Here is an 18,048-nt window from a genome sequence, read left to right on the forward strand (position 1 = left end):
GAGCTTCTTTTTTGAATAAAGTTCAGCAAATTGGCTGATATTAGGAGTAATGTAATTTTTAATTAGGGATTTTATTTTTTTTCTTCTCATTTTATGTATCATTTTAGGTTAGCAAAAAATTCATAATATTTTAGAAGGTTATGAGTGTCATTAAAAAAAAAACAAAACTAATTGGACAGAACTTTTGTTTTACACTATCTGTCCTTCACCCATTGAATCTTGGGAAAGGCTGAAGAAACTGTAAGACTATTTATTTTCTTATTGTCAGAGAAGTGCAAAATTGCACATAGACATTAGCAAAAATAAACTCAAGGCAAATTCCAGCTCTGATGTTTGAGTAAGATAAGCCTTGTGTGCCCACTCCCTCAAGCATTCAGGGTCTAGAGAGGTATGCATATGAATTGGAAATAGTTGTAACTGAAGAACACGGACTTACAGGCTATTTTGCTGTAAAAGAGAAAGAAAAGCCTCCTATTCTCTGCACGGGCATAGTTTCTATTTAGCTTCTAGAAGTGGAAGGTTTTTTTTCCTCAGTCGTCGTCTGAGTTTTCAGCTGCAAGCATAGATGATTCTGATCCCACAGCGATTTTTTTCTCCAGCTGCTGGCCCACAGAAATTTGGCATCTGTGGCTTCCCAGCCATGAATGTCATTCATTGAGTACAATTATTTTCTTTTTTTTTGGGGGGGAGGGAGGACGGGAGGGGGAGAGTTGTTGTTTTTTTTTTTCTTTTTTTTCCTTTTCTCCAACTTTGAGATACTGAATTTGGTGTCCTGATGTCCTTTATAGTGTCAGAAATTGATCATGTTCAGCAGCTTCTATTTAAAGAAAAAGGGCCAGAAATCCTCAAATTGATATTTTCTGACATCATTAGGTGTGCTTCTTCTCTGCTTTTCCCCTCGTTCAGCCATGGAGGTGGAAGACAACAGTGTTTATGTGTGTGTGTAATGAGGGCTATAATCTGTTTTGTTTTCTGATTATCTTCAAAGTGTACTTCAAAGTCTATAATTCCAACAGCAGTCAGGTAGGAAAGTTCAAGATCTTGCACCAGTTGTGTTCCATTAATTACATATCTGATTTGAAGAATCTGATGAATTCAATAAATGGGGGCGATGGAGCTCTAGAAAAAGGAACATAGATCTGGAAGGTATCTCAGATGCTCAGTACAAGGCATCATGCATTACCATTTTAAAAGAAAACCAACCAACTCCTGTTGTTTTTGATATCTGTCTGCCTAATAGATACTTAGAAACTTCATCATTTTCCGAGTTAATGACTTCCAGTGATTCAGTTTCTTTCATCATTCTCTTTAATATCTGAGCCAAATTATGCAGCCTGCATGTATTGTTCTGTTCCTGGAGACATTCATAACTTGTAATCATGGAACTAGAATGGTCTAGTTTGGTGATGTGCCTTTTGACAGCAAGTTTTCCTCGAGAGGAAGAGATTAGTTGGATATATTAAATAGCTCTGTTCTGGATGCAGTTAGTTGCTTTGTTCCCATTTTAAGTGTTCTCCTGGAAGTATTGCAGTATGTTACAATAGGTGTGTTTAGCTTGTGATGATTGAAGACATTAATAACAAAACCATAGTGAAATTTAAGGATAGTAATACCCTTAAGCCATTTTAACAGTTCTTTGTGCAACATTAATATTAATGGGACTTTTTTGTAGTTCCTCTAGAAGGTTCCATGGGCTGGGGACATCACCCACTCCTGATGCCTCAGTTCCCTAAAGGATCTGTCGATCTGGAATTCTGTGCCCAGGAGGGATAAAACTTGATATAATTCACATAACATTCTCTTACAAACACTAAAATAAGTGATGTAAAAATATCCATAAAGTTTCTGAACTTCATTGCTTAGATGACTGTGGCTCCTGGAACAGAACTAATCTATGGAAAACATAGGAATTTTCACTGGCATGAATGTTGGATAAAGGAAGGGGTCTTGGAAATAGAGGACACACCCATGTCTGAATAGCCTAACCTGCTACAGAGTTCCCATATCTATCCAGATATACGTGAATTGTGGATACTGGCTGCTTTAGTTATATTGAGACTTCTAATGGATTGCGTTTTGCCAGGAGAATGATCAATATACACACAGTTTAGACATTCCAGCTTATTTCTTACCAATTTACCTTATGGGGTGGGAGGCAGAAAGGAAGAAGTAACCATTTAAAGTGCCAGAGAACTCAGACTGTTTTCTTGGTAATCCCCACCTGGTGGACAGTAGTGTATGTGACTTCAACTGTAATCCCACGATGGCCTGGGATTTCCATCTGAAAAATAACAAGGCTTTTTATTAGGTTGCTGCTTTCTTTTTTTTCTTATCCCTATGCTGTACCAGCTTATTAGATATCTGTGAAAGTACTTAAGCAACATTCCTCCCAGTTTCAAAGGAAGACACTATGCAAGACTTTCCTCATGGTCTATTGTAAACTTTTGAACTTAATTTCCTTTGCTGATCAGCAGCAGTAGCATTTGTTAACCGTGTAGGCAATGGCACAAATCCCTTGTGTTTCCTATGGGAGTTTTAAAAAGGTGCTAAGGAAAATGATTTTAAATAAATATTTAACATTATTTTTTAATTAGGTCCCCTCAGGAAACACAATTTTTCATAGGCAATTCAAAGAATTGCAGTGAGTATGTGTAAGTATTACATATGTAAGTAGTGTTGTAGAGGACGTATGATTTAACTGTAATAATGAGATTTTTATTTGGGGATTTTTTACTCTGAAGACAGCTAAGAAAAATCTCAGTGCTTCCCAAAACCACTCTTTCCAAAGAAACCACAATGTTACAGAGCCCTTTCATCATCCAGCATACGGCACTGTAGAACACAAAAATATACACTGTACTACTTTAAATTAATTCATATTTGCAGGAGACAGCCTGTGTGAGTATGTGCAATTATGAAATGCAACTTTTTTTTCCTCTTGACTTTTTTAGCTGCCTCACCCTTTTTATTTGAACACATACATATGGTGTGTGAGAGTGAGCAAGCTCTCTGTAAATGTTTGGAAGGAGCATCTGTCAGACAATAAAACTTGCAAGAAAACATGCTTCTCATTTAAAGTGTATTTGCTAGAGCTATTCCAGTGTTGGAATCGGTTCATTTGTATAGCTTAGAGGCATTAATAAGAACAGAGAACTGTAAAGTCACCAGAAAATCCAAACTGTTAGGAGGAATCCAAGGTATTTTTTAAAAGCATTTCGTCTATTCGGCATTACAGTCTTCTGGTAGGGACCCGAACCAGTTGACATAGAGGAAACCTCTGGCAGTCCGTCCAAAAAGATTGCAAGCAAGAAGATGACATGTTTTCTGCAAACCTGGAAAGTCTAAAGATTACAATAATTGTTGGACCAAAGGGACCCTCTTCAGGCATAAATACCAAGACTCCTACTGTCTTCTCTTGCAGACCAACTCAGCTGCCAGCAAAAGCAGGTGCTCTCCCCTTACCAGTGCTCCAGAGGAAATATTTAGTGAGTATTCACAGCTCTTTTTACCAATTAATATACTACTAGTGTCTTAGTTCTGTTTGTATAGTTTTCTCAAAAGAAAAGAAGCATTTAAATGTAAGGTTTTAAGGCTGTTAGTTTAAACAATTGCTGGAGTTCAACAGTCTGATGCAATTATCTTATTAATTTTAATACAAAAATTTGCACAGCCTTTGACAGCAACTTAAAAAAATATATTGTTTTTTTAACTACTCTGTAGCTTTGACAGTCTGAAGCCATTTCAATGTATTTTTTATGCACCGGTACCAGAAAGTACTTTATATATATTTTAAATGTATTTGATTTTGAATGTTACACCATAAAATAGTCTTTGTTGGACACAAATTTAAAATAAATCATGTCTTCTGGCAAAGTAACCTGCTATTTAATCTTTAGAAGAATAAATATACCACTAATGTTTTCCACAGAAACAGTTGCTGCTCTAATTAATTCAAGATGTGACTCTAATAAGATTTCAAAAGAAAATCAGAAACAGATTTTTCTCAGAGGTAGTACTGTGAACAAGGTTAGGATATTTTTATTTTCATTAGAAACACTTGTCCTAGGTACAGCTACAGATCTGTAGCATATAGCCTGGAAATAGCAAATCTGAATATAATAGAATGTTTCTAGAAGCATAACAGTTTTGGTGCTTGGGATATGAGTTTTCTTTCTGTTAAAACTTATGCTTTGTTATATTTTATTAGGTAACTCTTACTCCTTTCTGAGCTTAGAGTGACTAATGTGTCTGCATATTTTTTTTTCTCTGTATGTGGAAGGGAATGGAAAACCTGATGTTTGTCTACTGCTCCTGCAAAGTTATCTGGACGCTGCTCGTAACAATTCTAGGCTATGCCAGCAGCTTGCCTCTGGGTGATGACTCTATTTGCACAGCAGAGGAACTTGCAAAGTACAGTATAATCTTCACAGGGAAATGGAGTCAGACTGCCTTCCCCAAACAGTATCCACTTTATAGGCCCCCAGCACAGTGGTCATCACTGCTAGGTAAGTGAAAAATGTACAGTTTTAAGACCAGATAAATCTCTTGATCACTGTGATTTTTCACCCCCTCCCCCTCAATAGTAGAATGTAATATAAATGATGTAAAAAGAAGAAAAATAGCTGCAGTTATTAAGAATAAAAATGCAGAAATTGAAGCATTCACAATGCTTTCAAAAATCTACAACTGTTTTCAATTGACTTCTGCTTTCATTTGGCTACAGCTGAAGTAAACAGTGATAAGTCAAATGTTTTAGTGTTCACTCATGCTTATACACAAAGTCTTTTAACCTTAGAAATAAAAGAGAGCATCTGAAGAAATACGGACGATCTAAACCAGACTTTTCTGTCATGCAATGTATTCACTCAAATAGGTGTTACTCATAGTTCTGACTACAGCATGTGGAAAAAAAATGAATATGCCAGCAATGGTGTACGTGATTTTGCTGAAAAGGGTGAGGCATGGGTATTAATGAAAGAAATAGAAGAAGCTGGAGAGAAAATTCAGAGTGTGCATGGAATCTTCTCTGCTCCTGCCATTACCAGTGGCACAGGACAAACCTCCACTGAACTACAAGTGCATTCAAGACATCCATTAGTAAGTAAATGTACACGCTGATCTTCACAGTTTTTGGCTTCTTTTCTTTTCATGTCACTAGCACACAGATAAATAGTTGAGTTTTCTTTGGTAAAAATATGATAATGAAAAATGTTGCTTAAAAAGAAATGCCTGTCAAATTTCGGTGAGCAATGGAGTTCTGTAAAGCAGAAGCATATAGAAGTCCATTTATTTCATGAGTTACAGTTACAATAATTAGTACTGGAGAACTTTGAAAGAAATAATGCCATAAGTAATGCTGGGTTGTTTTATTTCATTAGGTTTCATTTGTTGTAAGAATTGTGCCAAGTCCTGACTGGTTTGTGGGTATTGACAGCCTAAACCTCTGTGAGGGGGACCACTGGATGGAGGAAATATCAGTAGATCTATATCCATACGATGCTGGAACCGACAGTGGATTCACATTTTCCTCCCCAAACTTTGCCACTATCCCACAAGACACAGTTACAGAGGTAGGTGTACATAAATAAATAGCATTCCATGTCTTTATATTTTGATTCCTCCACTTCAAAGCTAACTATCCTGTAGCTACAAAAGATTCTCTCATGAAAGTGATTTCAGTGTTTGAGAGTACTGATGCTCACTCTACCTGGATTTATTAATAGCGCTTGTTCATTTCCTACATCATTCTGATTTTTTGGCTAAATTCGGATGCATCACAAAAACTGGTTTACATTTAAAGTTATCCATGTAGAATATCATAAAATCGTAGAATGGCTTATGTTGGAAGGGACCTATTCCACCAATATAATTATTCCAAGATGGTCTTTAACAATTCTTAAGGAACTAGGGAAATGAAAGTACTTCCCAGAATTTTGGCATGACTAATTTTGTATCCAAACAGGAAAAGTCTAAGTAGGAAATTGTACATACTGATGTGGGGATGGGTTTTCCCTGGAACATGTTGCTGACACCTGAATGTGTTGCATTTGAGCGACAGGAGATAGTGGAAAGCAGAACACACCTTTGTTCCTACCGCAGTGACTTTACTTACAGTCTTTTTTGCTTGCTCTTTGCCTTTGTCATTTTTGGGTGGTGGGAAACAGAGCATCTTAATTCAAAAATTTTGAATAGTTAAAGCACTCTGTCCCTATTTTTGTTAAGGTCAGTTCCTCTAGAGCCAAATGCTGTGCTAATGAACAGTGAGACAAATAACAGAGAAGCTGGAAAGTAATCCATCTGGCCTCCTATACACATGTGACATCTGCTAAAGCATACCTAATAGTATTATTTAATACTCTTGTATTCTGTCTTGTAAACGTCCACGGTATCTCAACAAACCATTCCAAGTATTACTCTGTTTTCAGTACCTCCCATCCCATTCCTCCATCCAAATACTGACACAATTCGTTGTGCCCAATTCAGTATTTTGCACAAACCATCTGGGATTATCAGAAGTAGATTTGTGAGCTGGAGTTTAGAGAATCCTTTCTTTCTTGGTTGCCAAAAGGAATCAACATGATGCACAAACATGATTTTCCAGTTATTTGTTACTAGAATGATGTGTTTCTTCAAGGTTCTCTTTTCATTTCACAGATCACTTGTTCCTCTCCAAGCCACCCAGCGAACTCATTTTATTATCCCAAACTTAAAATTTTGCCACCTATTGCTCAAGTAAGGATGGTGAAATTAAAGAAAAACCAGCTGGGTTTTCCTATACCTCATCTTAACCAGCCAGCTAAAAGCAATGAAATACTTGACACATACTCAGGTAAGTGATTGGCACTGTGACATTCCCAATTTGGTAATTTCTGTTCATTCAAAAAATACGTGGAACTCTGGTAGGTGACGTAGATGAAATAAGTGATTGAGTAGAGTATTCTCCTGCCATATATTCTGCATTGCAATAGTTTCCAGACTCACCCATGGGAAATAAAAGAAGCCAATTGACATAACAGACGCCAATTGACATAACAGACAATCTCTGAAAAAATAAGGCATGGATTTCATACTTGAGCTATGGTTCAAAGGCTTGAGTTGTACCACAGTGAGGCTTGCTCAAGCCTTAGTATCGCCATAGATCAGTGAATTTTATGACAAATAAACAATATTGATCAAAATTAAAACTCCACAGATTCACTTCAACATGTAAGTAAATACTCCTGCTTAAGTTCTTACATGATGACACAACAGAAGAAATGGTACATATTATATGCATTCCTGGATATATTTGTGATAAAACAGACAACTTGAAAATAAAAATATCATTCTCTCTTTTTTCTTGCCTTAAAAAACTTGCAAATAACCTTGTTTAGGCAGTGGAACATCTGACTCGAGATAGTTTGGAGGGTAATAAAAGGAAAATTTGCTCAGTGTGAAAGAGAGCAGTTGGTGTCTATGCAGGTATTCCCATTATACTCTTCTAGTAACGTGTAAAAAAAAATGGTTATGAATAAGACTGACATCCCAAATGCTATTTGAGAGACAGCTATGGGTTAAATCTCCAATGTGTTCCTTATATAAATGATGTTCCAAGAAGAGCTTTTCCAGAATAATTCTGAGGATTAACGCCTCTAGCTTTGTCCTAAAGATACCTCATGATTGCTAAACTGTAGTTCATTTTCCATGCAGTTAACAATACACAATTTATACTTGCATGAGTGCATTTCTTTATGAAGTTTGAGTAATTGTTTTTCTATTAGTAAACAAGACAGTTTTGAAGGGAGTGCTACGAATCTTATGTCTTGCCTGCAACATATGAAAGGAACATTTGCCCCTCTTTAGCATATAAATGTAATACAATTCATGCAAAGTACAGTATTTCAGGAATCATTTTAAATCATACATCTCCACTTTACAGCATATTAACCATTAGATCAGTCTATTCAAAAATGTATTCCAGAAGCAAAAGGACAGATTCAATTATCAGAGATCAAACCGTGTTTCTCATTCCTGTTAGAAGCATGAGAATCGATTATTGCAACAGAAGTAGTGAGTTCCATTGTAAAGCCAGAAGTTTATACCAGAGGTCACATATTCAATAAAGCATTTAAACTGGTCTTGTGCAAAGCTATTTTATGCTCAAAGGCTGTAATACAAAGATTTGATGCAATTTCCTATGACCAGCAGTGTTTTTTAACCACTTCAGGAATATGCACCTTTTCTTTTTATGATAGATATTTTCAATGGAAGTATATATTATGAAAAGTATATTTGAGCTTCTGACATCTTTGGTTGCAGTAAATTAAAACTACCTTGAAAACATTTCTAGCATTAGAAAGTTACTAAGTTACAGAGTTACTAAGTTACAGAGTAACTTCATTGGTAAAGGGAGCTCTAAGATACGTACCAAAAAAGATTTCCTGATTAAAGAAAAATGAAATTTTCTTTGCTTCTGAAGCAAGAATTAAATAAACAAGAGTTAAATGGAATCTGATCAAACTACAGGAACAACATATTCCTCCAAAGAAATAGAAACCTGCATAAATCAACCAGATAAAAGCTTTAATTCCTGTGTTTTTACTAAGCAATTCAATGAAAAATGACTTATGAAGTTGACACTATGTGCTTTTGAATGCAGTAATCTTGAATGTAATCACTTAAAACATCATCTTTTGGAATAGAGAGGCTACATTTTCAATTCAGTAAAAAGAAATCTGATGCACTACTGTTGTAGTGCCTCTGACAGTCTCTTGACTGCAATAAAAATAATAGCAATGTCCTTGAATTTAGGAGCTGAAAACACACACTTTTATTTATAAGACAACATATGGATTTCATTAATATCACATGTATTTTTGTATAAGAAAGGATACTACTTGATCATCGTTCCTTAATGCTTTGCCAACTATGCATTTGCCTTCAGCAGATAATGTTGCAGTTACCTTCTTACTGTGTATTTTGCAGAAACACCACTGGACTGTGAAGTTTCACAGTGGTCTTCCTGGGGTCTCTGCAGGGGTCCTTGCAGAAAAACAGGGACCAAGATCAGAACTCGTTTTGTACTTCTTCACCCTGCTAATAATGGAATGCCTTGTCCAAGTCTGGAAGAAGAAACAGGATGTGAACCAGATAATTGTGTCTGAAATAGTAATAATAATAAAGATAACAGATTAGATAATTTAAAAGTAAGATAAAAGTGTAACTAAATCTAAATTACATGTCATTCAGTGTTCCTTGTAATTCAGGTATGCCACGCTATTTTGCTGAGAAGATATATTAGTCTGGTTTTGAAAGTTGCTGTTTAGTATCAAGACTTTGGGGTGTTACATACTTAAGGTTTAGTATGACAACAGTACTTCACCATTTACAGAGCAGAAAACCCAAGTAAATCTCTGTTACACACTCTAAGTTCTTGGAGTACCCTCTAGTGGCAGAAAAGAAGACGTTTGGAAAGATTTTGCTTCACATGTGAAAACCATTTGTTCAATCAAAAAATCCTAACTAGTAACATTCTTAAATACTGTAATTTGTTGATTTACAACTATTTATACCTAGAAAATAATTTTTTCTCTAAATTATATATATTATAATTTATTGGCTATTTTGTTGTCTTTCTAAACAAGTTTTACTTGCCTTTCTTCAGAAACTACGTCTATGAATCAGAGTGACCAGATGTTTGCAGTATGGTTAAGACAGTAAGATGACCGAGTAAACTCATGTTGAGACTTATGAATACACAAAATTGGCTTTTTTTTCCCTCTCAAAAGTGAGAAGAATATTTACCATGAGGACACTCAGCCAACAAAATTACGAATAAAACCCTGAAGTTTGGATCGCAGTAGAAAAACTCTGAACTTAATTTTAAAAGGTTAACTGAGATTAGTTGTCCCTAATGAGGCAACTGTCTGAAAAATAGTTGTTAAGACATTAACACTGTTGGCTGTAACATAAATTATATATTTTTCTCTGTGTATGCAGTAAATGTGTCCATGTTTCTTTAAACATGTTTGTTGCTGTTTGTGTCATCCTCTACTTTGCCAAGAGAAAACTTAATGAAATTTCAATATTGTCTAAGATGGAGGTATACACACATCTAACAAAACATGGCATGTCAGAAACCACTTCAGATGGCAAGCTTTAATGTTCCTATAGCTGTTTATTATAAAATTAAGATAATCTGTATCTCAAAAAGAATTGTGACAACCAATTAAGAAAAGAATGTTGAAATTAGACTGTTCAATAGGAGATATTTACTGTCAACCCACAAAACGTTTACAGCACACTGCAATTCTACAAACACACAGCTGAAATATTGAACAGGAGACAGTGGGTTGCATAGGTTCATTTTGAAATATTTCAGCTACAAGAACACCCTGTGTTCATTATGAAGCAGGTAAAAGGTTCTCTATATGTTTTACAGGAGGTAAATCTTGCAAAGACCCGAAGGAATTTAAAACATTATCAGGCTAATCTAAGTTGGCCCTGAAATGCTGATGGATGCACTGTCATCAGAGCTAAAAATAGGAATTTCTACATCTTACATTCCTCCCATTCCCATGTACATGTTTGTCAAAATTGCGTCACTATTTTTTTATTATACATATTTTACTTCTCTCCCCTGTGTCCATTCTCTAATAGAAAGTGTTAACAGAATATTATTTACATATTTTGGGTCTCGTTAATTTCTCCTTATTTTCCAGTTTTCTATCTTCTTTAGATATTAATTTTTCCTTATTTAGTGTTTTCTGTTGAACTTACTTACTGCACAGTTAAACAATTATCTCCACCTAAGAATACAGAAACACTTACTGAAATATGCTCTGAGGACAGAAACTAAATCCAAATAGACACATCAGCTGCCTATAGACTAAACTCCCACAACATTTTGCTGAAGTGCTAGGTATCCTTAGTGGGATTTTTCTAGGTGTTCTCTCTAAACACTGGAGTTTTGCTTCTTTGCACATCCAGAAAAAATACATAAGACCAGCAGAAAATATCTGCATCTAATTCTCTATATAAATGGAGGATTTCAGCCTTAAAGGGGATGATTCAGTACTACATTTTCTCAAACCCCTGATGCCAAGTTTTCTGGGGAGTAGAGTAGAAAAGGAAGTAAATATGTAAAAAGACAACACATTTCAGTGAACTCCTGTCAGAATTACTGGGCATGGGAACACTTTTTGATGAGACTGGATACAATGAGTTCTATTGAAGAATGTTCTCATGATAGAACACATTTCTCATAACATATTTTTATTAAACTGATTAGTGGGGTATGTGATCCCTGCGTGGGATTGCTTTGTTACTTTTACTTTGAGCACAGCTTCAGATTTATCCTAACAGTACTGGGACAGCAAAGAAACACAGAGAAGCTCTTCCTTGCTTTTCCCTTGTGTGCAGTTACTGATGGCTGGCAGGCAAGACAATATGATCCTACACTCATAAGATTTAGGGAAGGAAATAGGTAAATTAATTTCTAGGTTAAACTAATCTCCCACATACTGTAGTGTAAATGCTGTCTGTGGAAGCCTTAGATGGGCTATATATTCAGTTCTACTGGATAGTCCAAAAGGACTGGGATGGCTACTTGGGAGGTGTCAATGTCCTCTGTAAAAGATCAGTGTGGGAATGGGTGGTTTTAGCTTCACTGAGAAACAACTCCAGCATTCTAACCATACTGCATAAGCAAAGCACAATCACAGATACTACTGTGTTCCTAACTGAAGAGTAAGAGGGAAGGTGTATGCCAGACTTTCTCATCACAATGAAGACTGTCCCCAGAATAACAAAATGGGTGTGAACAAAAGACATGAGAACACCTACTGATATTGAAAAAAAATCAGTTCAGGATACTGCCAGTACCAGGTAGTTAATTGGAGTACTATGGGAACATTAAACCCAGTCCTGCCTAATAAAATAACTCAGCCTACTCTGTGACAGTGTCTAATGTACTGAGATAATATAACTCTTTAAATCAGCTGAATCCTGTTTGATAGGGAATGATGTGTGAAAGAAATTTTGTCTGGGATAATTTATAGGTACTCTAAATGACTGAAATAAAAAGGTCTCCACATGCTGCACAGTGCCTGGTCACCTGGAGACTGATTTATCCTTGTATGATTGAAGTCCAGCAGCCCTACTATGATAGCATATGCTAGCCTGAAGTATGGAAGTGTCTATCCTAACTGTGTTTGGATAGATTCAAAGATCAAATGATGTCCTATTGTACATCTTGCTTCTGTTCTGGCACTGGAACATGTTTTTCTAGAGATCTGAAGTCAATAAAATGGTGCTTGCATCAGTAGTTTGCAATCTGAAGCCAAACACGTTATTTTAGCAGGTGCAAAAAGGCATGAGAATGTATGCAGGTGCATGTCAGTCAAGAACTCCCTGTTCTGGAGAGTCCAGTCGGATTCAAGGCAATCTGTTCTGATTTGTTCTGGATCTGTCAGAACAGAATTTCCATCAGAAATTTGTTCTGATAGGTAAATGCTAAAATAGTAATGAAGTCCCAACTTCACCCTCGAACCTCTTCAGGATTCGACGGCCATGAGATGTGATTTGTATATCAGGAGTGCATCAGGAGCACAGGGATCTTCTGAATGGGAAACTGAATTCAAAACTCATTCCTCCCTACTGGAAACAGTTACTGTGGTAACATAAAGATGGGTACTCTGTGCTGTGAAATGACCAAATATTCCCTCACTTTGAGTAATAACTGAGTTTGTCATCAGCCATATAGATCGTTTAGTTTGTAGTAGTACAAAGGGTAATAATAAAAATCTAAATCATTATTTAATTTACAATACATTTTTTCCTCAGAGACTTTATTATGCAGGATCAAAGAAAAAAACACTTATGTAAATAATCTTATTTAGATAACATGTTTTTTTTTTGTTTTGTTTTGTTTTGTTTTTTTTCTTTTATACCATAATCATTACTGTTTCAAATTCATTTTTTGTTCAACTTCTTTACTTTCTTCATATTTCTTTCAGGCTTTTTATGTAGCCCCTCTGATTTATGTACAGATATATGCAACAATGATTTAGGTTGCAAATTACAAGATTTCTAAAGAACAGAGGAGTGAAATTATATAACACATTGTTGCTGTAGAGGAATTGGAAGTATAAGTTGTTAATAAGTTCAATTTACACTGAGCATTTTATGGATAGCCAATATGGTTGCTAATAGAGATCCAGTCTCAAGTACTTGAGAGATGCTTCCAAGTTTCATACTACTAACTCTATGTGTATAAAATAAAATGTTAATCTAGATGCTGGGAAATAATAAAGATTTTACAAGTTTTTTTGTTATCTCATTCTACAGAACACACTGCAGTTAGTTATAAATGTGTAACCTCCAGCTGCATTTTCTCACAGTTTTTTCTCTCTTTCAAACACTGATAAGCAGCAAATGAGGAAAAACCACAGGACTACATAGTTCTGCAGTTATCTTCCAAAGCAGTACAACTGGGATACATAAAAATAATGAAAAGCCAATTAATCGGATTTCTTATGAGCTTCTGGATTTCTTTTTCACTTGCTTTGTATTTTCATAGTGGAGAAAGAGAAGAGAAATGTGTAATTGAAGATATTCCCAGCGACACATTGGTAACTGGTAGGTACATGTCTTTGCTATGTGATGATCTAACCTACGCAAGAATAAAATTAGTTCATAATTTAACAGTAAAACTTGTGACTGATAAATATGGTAAAACTAAGGTGACAAGAAAGAGGGCACAGTGTAAGACCCTACAAAAGTGACTAGCCACCATGTCCTCATGTATTTGGGGTATAGATTACAGAAAAAAAAGTTTTTCAGTGAGCTTAAGTGACCCAACATAGAAAAAAAGTCCTTAAATTCTACAGCCATGGAATGGCTGCTCCAAAATGCACTTCCCTACATTATGACCCATTCATGCCAGCATATTTAAATCAGTGGTGTTTTGGAAAAAAACAATACAAGATGTACTGAAGATCTATTCAATCTGGGACATCACAAGTGTGTTAAATTCATGTACAGCATGTGAAGTTTAAGATTGAAAGGTGATAGTCAAAATAAATATATATAATATTTTTTGCAAATAACATGATTAATATGAAAGTCAATTAAAGAAAAAGAGAGGTTTGAATACAGTATACTGTATATATTTATCTTCTGGTGGTCTCAGCATGTCCTCTGAATGCTGATCTAGCCAGAACATTAGAGGCAATAAAAAAGTATTACTTGTTAATCAATCTTTTTTTTGTAGTATTCTAAGATTTCCTAGTGTAGTAAAAATTCATTGCACTTCACACTGCTATAAAATGCCTCCTGAGTAGTTTCATTTGTAAGTACATGGAATGCATATATTATTTTATTGCTAATCATTTGTCTTCATATTGTTGCTGAAAAAAGCAATAAGGATGTTTAATATTAAGCTATGTTTTATTTAACAGATTTTTATCTGTGTTTTTATTCAGGGAATTACAAAGTACAGAAGTGGGATATACATATACGAGACTTTCTTGACTCTGCTCCTGGTTTAGGAATGTTTGTGACTGTTACAAGTCCTACTTCAGAGGTAAATATTCTTTATGAATGTTTCTGTGTGATTCATGTATTGAATTCTGACACTGGCAGGCAAAACTATCAAAAATATGGATGTTTTGGGAAAAACCTAAATCCATAATCCATCAGCCAGCTCAGTATTTTGATGTTGAAATGTATAAGCACCTCATGGTTCTTGTCAGAATAAATAGAAATGGCATGTTTGATAAAAACATATGGTAGTTTTGTGGACAATTTTTGTATGTCTACCAGAATTACAAAACTATAAAGACTAGTAAGCTACAACTGAGAAAACAGGCTAGAATATAAAATAATGGAAATCCACTAATGAAGCAAAATGGTTCAGAAAGTATTTGAGCAGCAGACAGGAAGGCTAATAGTAAAACAAACTATAAATGTCTAGATTACTGTGAGGCTGCACTAATCCATCATGCATAGCAACTGCTTGTGTTGCCACAAGCTCCTGAGCTTCTCCAACAAAGGGCAACTTACACTGTGCCTAAACAAAGTCTTAGTTTTTAAACTAGAAATGCTTTAGAGACCAGTGGGTTTTGTACCTTACAGATACTCATAGCATTTCAATGCTTACTGTGAGATTAAATTCTTTATTATTCTCTCAGATAACTTCAAAGTTTTCAGGAGGTTTAGGTTCATTTCAGAATGTTGTCCTTTATTATTTTATTAATATCTATATTATACCTATCCAACATATATTGTATCTAAACTACAGGTAATTCTGAAAAAACTTTATGGGCCAACAGCAACATTTTCATTTACATCCTATCTATCTGGGGAGCATGTTATCTGTTTACAATCAAACTCAACAAAACTCGTGGCATTTGCAGGAAGTAAACTGGTAAGTGTATTTCTTAAATATTCTTCATTGTAATAGTATTGATTGTATACAAACTGCAGGGCTTCTGAAATGGATGGGAAGTTTAGTTTCTAGTGGAAAAATCAACATTTCCTCATGATTAAAGATGAAATCTTTATAATTATGAATACGAAAAGATGAAAAGACTATTCTGATACCTAATTCAAGATTAAAGAGGTAAGACTAATAACTACAGATTGATTTAATGTTTGCACAGTGCTTTGAACGTGAAAAGATTCTGATCAATAACAACAACAGTTTGGATTCAGGAAGATCAATATGTGAGACCGACTAACACAAACACTGTCACAAAACTGCTTATCTCAGTGCTATTGCATTGCTTCACTATCTTAGATTGAATTATTTCAGAGAACATTTAAAACTAATGTGGTCAGAGAATAGAAAATATTTTCATAATGGTTAAAGCAGTACTAGTATAAAACAATGCTTTAACTAATTAAGGAAGATTTAAAATTTGCATAGTTAATTTTAAAACCTAATTTAGAAACACTTTACATATTCCATCTGATTCTTACTATAGGAATGATTTCCATAAGCATTTAGAGCTATTTTTCTGTAATGAGCATAAGGGGAAATTGTCTGCTGTTTCTAAGGAATTATGAAATCAAGAAGACACAGTAATGGGAAAACATTTTTTTCCTCAGCGTATCCATTTGGACATTAGAATTGGAGAACATTTTCTAGATGAAGCTGCTGTTCAAGCCAAAGACAAAGTGAATGAAGTTCAGGTTAGAGTAGAACATCTTCTTGAGCAAATTCATCACATATCCAGAGAACAAAACTATGAAAGGGTATGTATGTTCTCTAATAGAAATATTAAAGAATACTGTGTAATGATTTATTAATTATGAAGTAATGTGAGGTTTATTATTTAATTGCAGTATTATGTTTTGCAAAGCCATAAAAAATAAAAAATTAACTAAAACATCCCACATTACCTTACAAAATATTTCTAAATGGTAAAGGAAAACAATATAAAAAATAATTAATCACTATGAATTCATGGTTACAACAACAGGTGTTATTCAAAAGAAGGAATTTCCAAACATAGTTTTCTTGGCCAGAGCCGATAACAGCAGTGGAGCAGGTGGCAGGTACCATTACTGATGATGTTGCCAGATGTTGTTTCTATGCTGGTCTTTGTATGTAAACTTTGCTGCAGTGGCTAAGGAAGTGACTGAATGTGATTTATATATCCTCATTCCACTGCAAATAAAGCACTCCTTCAAACAAGACTGCACCCATTGTCTTTTCTACATGTATGCAGGCAATCAGATTGTGTTTACAATTTATCATCTAGTTCCCTAACAAAGTAAACTTGGCTGCAAATAGTTTTTTGACTGCAGTGTGGAGTGACTGCAAACCTAAAGCCTTAAGCATGTACTTATGGGATATATGTCAATGTATCAAAATAACAAAACAAATTTTAGCAACAAGGGAATCCTTGCATTTCATCAGAGACTGATGTGTAATAATTATGGTTTTTCTTTTTTCCCCAGGAACGTGAAGAAAAATTTCGGAAGACAAGTGAACAAACCAACAGCAATATTTTGTGGTGGGCTGTTGTACAGACAATAATTCTTGTCTCCATTGGAATCTGGCAGATCAAATCTCTCAGAGACTTCTTTATTGCTAAGAAGCTTGTTTAAGTCTTACGAAGATTCAAAATTTCCTTGCTACCTAACGCCTAAAATCCCAATAAACCCTGTTATCTATGAGAAAATACACTAAAAAACTCTAAGCTTGACTCAACTTCTACTACAGTTCTTACTATAACTCTCTTTTCCCCATTTACTTGTGCCTGGCCTTTCCCTACATTTTAATCCTTGAATCCCATAGACTAAATTATAGGTTTCTTGGAAAACACTGAATTTTTGCCTATACATTTTCTTCTAAGGTTTCCTTACACTAAATTCTTCAGTCTGATGCTGTATTGATGTTTGTTAAATGTTGATTACTCAGTAACTGTAACATGACTGTCTAATGAACTCGGTGGTATTACCATTTCACTTCTGACAGTTCAGTTGAATATTTCTGTTTGCTTCAGTTCAGCTTGTTTCTGTACAACCACCTGAGTAACTCCAGTATCATGCAGCCATGAGTCAAAAGCTGTGGTTTAAAATTCAAATCATTAGCTTCACAAAGCAGCATTAGTGTAAGAACAGGATAAGATAGCATGATCCACCTCCCCACCTGGTTAATGTGTAAAGAGACAATCTTTAAGAAGGCTTTCTGCAGAGCACTCTGAGAGAAGGGAGCTGCATTTTGTCTTCCTGCTCTTTTTCAATTCCTTTTCTAGTCAAAAAGCTGCAAGCTGAGATACCTCTTGAGAAATTACTGCTCTAAAGGCAGTGCCTTCTTTCTTTTTCCTATATTCCTTCTCACCTTTTGTTTTCATTAGCAAGGAATGACCTTGTCCTTTAAGTAGGTTTACTTTCATAGTATGAAACTGCATGTGAGAATCTCTATAGTTACAAATTAGAGGCAAAAAACAATGCTCTAAAGAAAAAAACAATTAAAATAAAATCTTATAATAAAATCTTTATAAAATCTTATAAATCTACTCTCTGACATGTGTCCTATATTTAAAATTTCCCATATCT

General features: G+C 35.0%; 2 protein-coding genes across 2 annotated transcripts; both read left to right on the forward strand.

Moving 5' to 3' along the window:
• Positions 1–2,990: 2,990 nt before the first annotated feature.
• SPON2 (spondin 2) lies at positions 2,991–10,002 on the forward strand. Its single transcript, XM_015862915.2, has 6 exons — positions 2,991–3,485; positions 4,280–4,505; positions 4,874–5,097; positions 5,379–5,570; positions 6,655–6,829; positions 8,965–10,002. Exons 1-6 carry the CDS (start codon positions 3,318–3,320, stop codon positions 9,141–9,143), a joined length of 1,164 nt encoding a protein of 387 aa, XP_015718401.1. The 5' UTR covers positions 2,991–3,317; the 3' UTR covers positions 9,144–10,002.
• A 695-nt stretch (positions 10,003–10,697) lies between these two features.
• On the forward strand, positions 10,698–18,000 carry LOC107314046 (transmembrane emp24 domain-containing protein 11-like). Its single transcript, XM_015862917.1, has 5 exons — positions 10,698–13,617; positions 14,463–14,563; positions 15,281–15,406; positions 16,090–16,236; positions 16,945–18,000. Exons 1-5 carry the CDS (start codon positions 13,488–13,490, stop codon positions 17,092–17,094), a joined length of 654 nt encoding a protein of 217 aa, XP_015718403.1. The 5' UTR covers positions 10,698–13,487; the 3' UTR covers positions 17,095–18,000.
• The last annotated feature ends 48 nt before the right edge of the window (positions 18,001–18,048 follow it).

This window comes from Coturnix japonica, chromosome 4, assembly GCF_001577835.2.
Source record: "Coturnix japonica isolate 7356 chromosome 4, Coturnix japonica 2.1, whole genome shotgun sequence".
Classification (NCBI taxonomy): domain Eukaryota; kingdom Metazoa; phylum Chordata; class Aves; order Galliformes; family Phasianidae; genus Coturnix; species Coturnix japonica.

What these genes read in the sequence shown, in the direction of transcription:
- SPON2 (XM_015862915.2), top strand. Translation starts at nt 3,318, where the DNA reads ATGTTTTCTGCAAACCTGGAAAGTCTAAAGATTACAATAATTGTTGGA. An exon ending in TGCATTCAAGACATCCATTA is followed by an intron (nt 5,098 to 5,378) that starts GTAAGTAAATGT and finishes TTATTTCATTAG; the next exon opens with GTTTCATTTGTTGTAAGAAT. An exon ending in AATACTTGACACATACTCAG is followed by an intron (nt 6,830 to 8,964) that starts GTAAGTGATTGG and finishes TGTATTTTGCAG; the next exon opens with AAACACCACTGGACTGTGAA.
- LOC107314046 (XM_015862917.1), top strand. Translation starts at nt 13,488, where the DNA reads ATGAAAAGCCAATTAATCGGATTTCTTATGAGCTTCTGGATTTCTTTT. An exon ending in TTACAAGTCCTACTTCAGAG is followed by an intron (nt 14,564 to 15,280) that starts GTAAATATTCTT and finishes TCTAAACTACAG; the next exon opens with GTAATTCTGAAAAAACTTTA. An exon ending in GAGAACAAAACTATGAAAGG is followed by an intron (nt 16,237 to 16,944) that starts GTATGTATGTTC and finishes TTTTTTCCCCAG; the next exon opens with GAACGTGAAGAAAAATTTCG.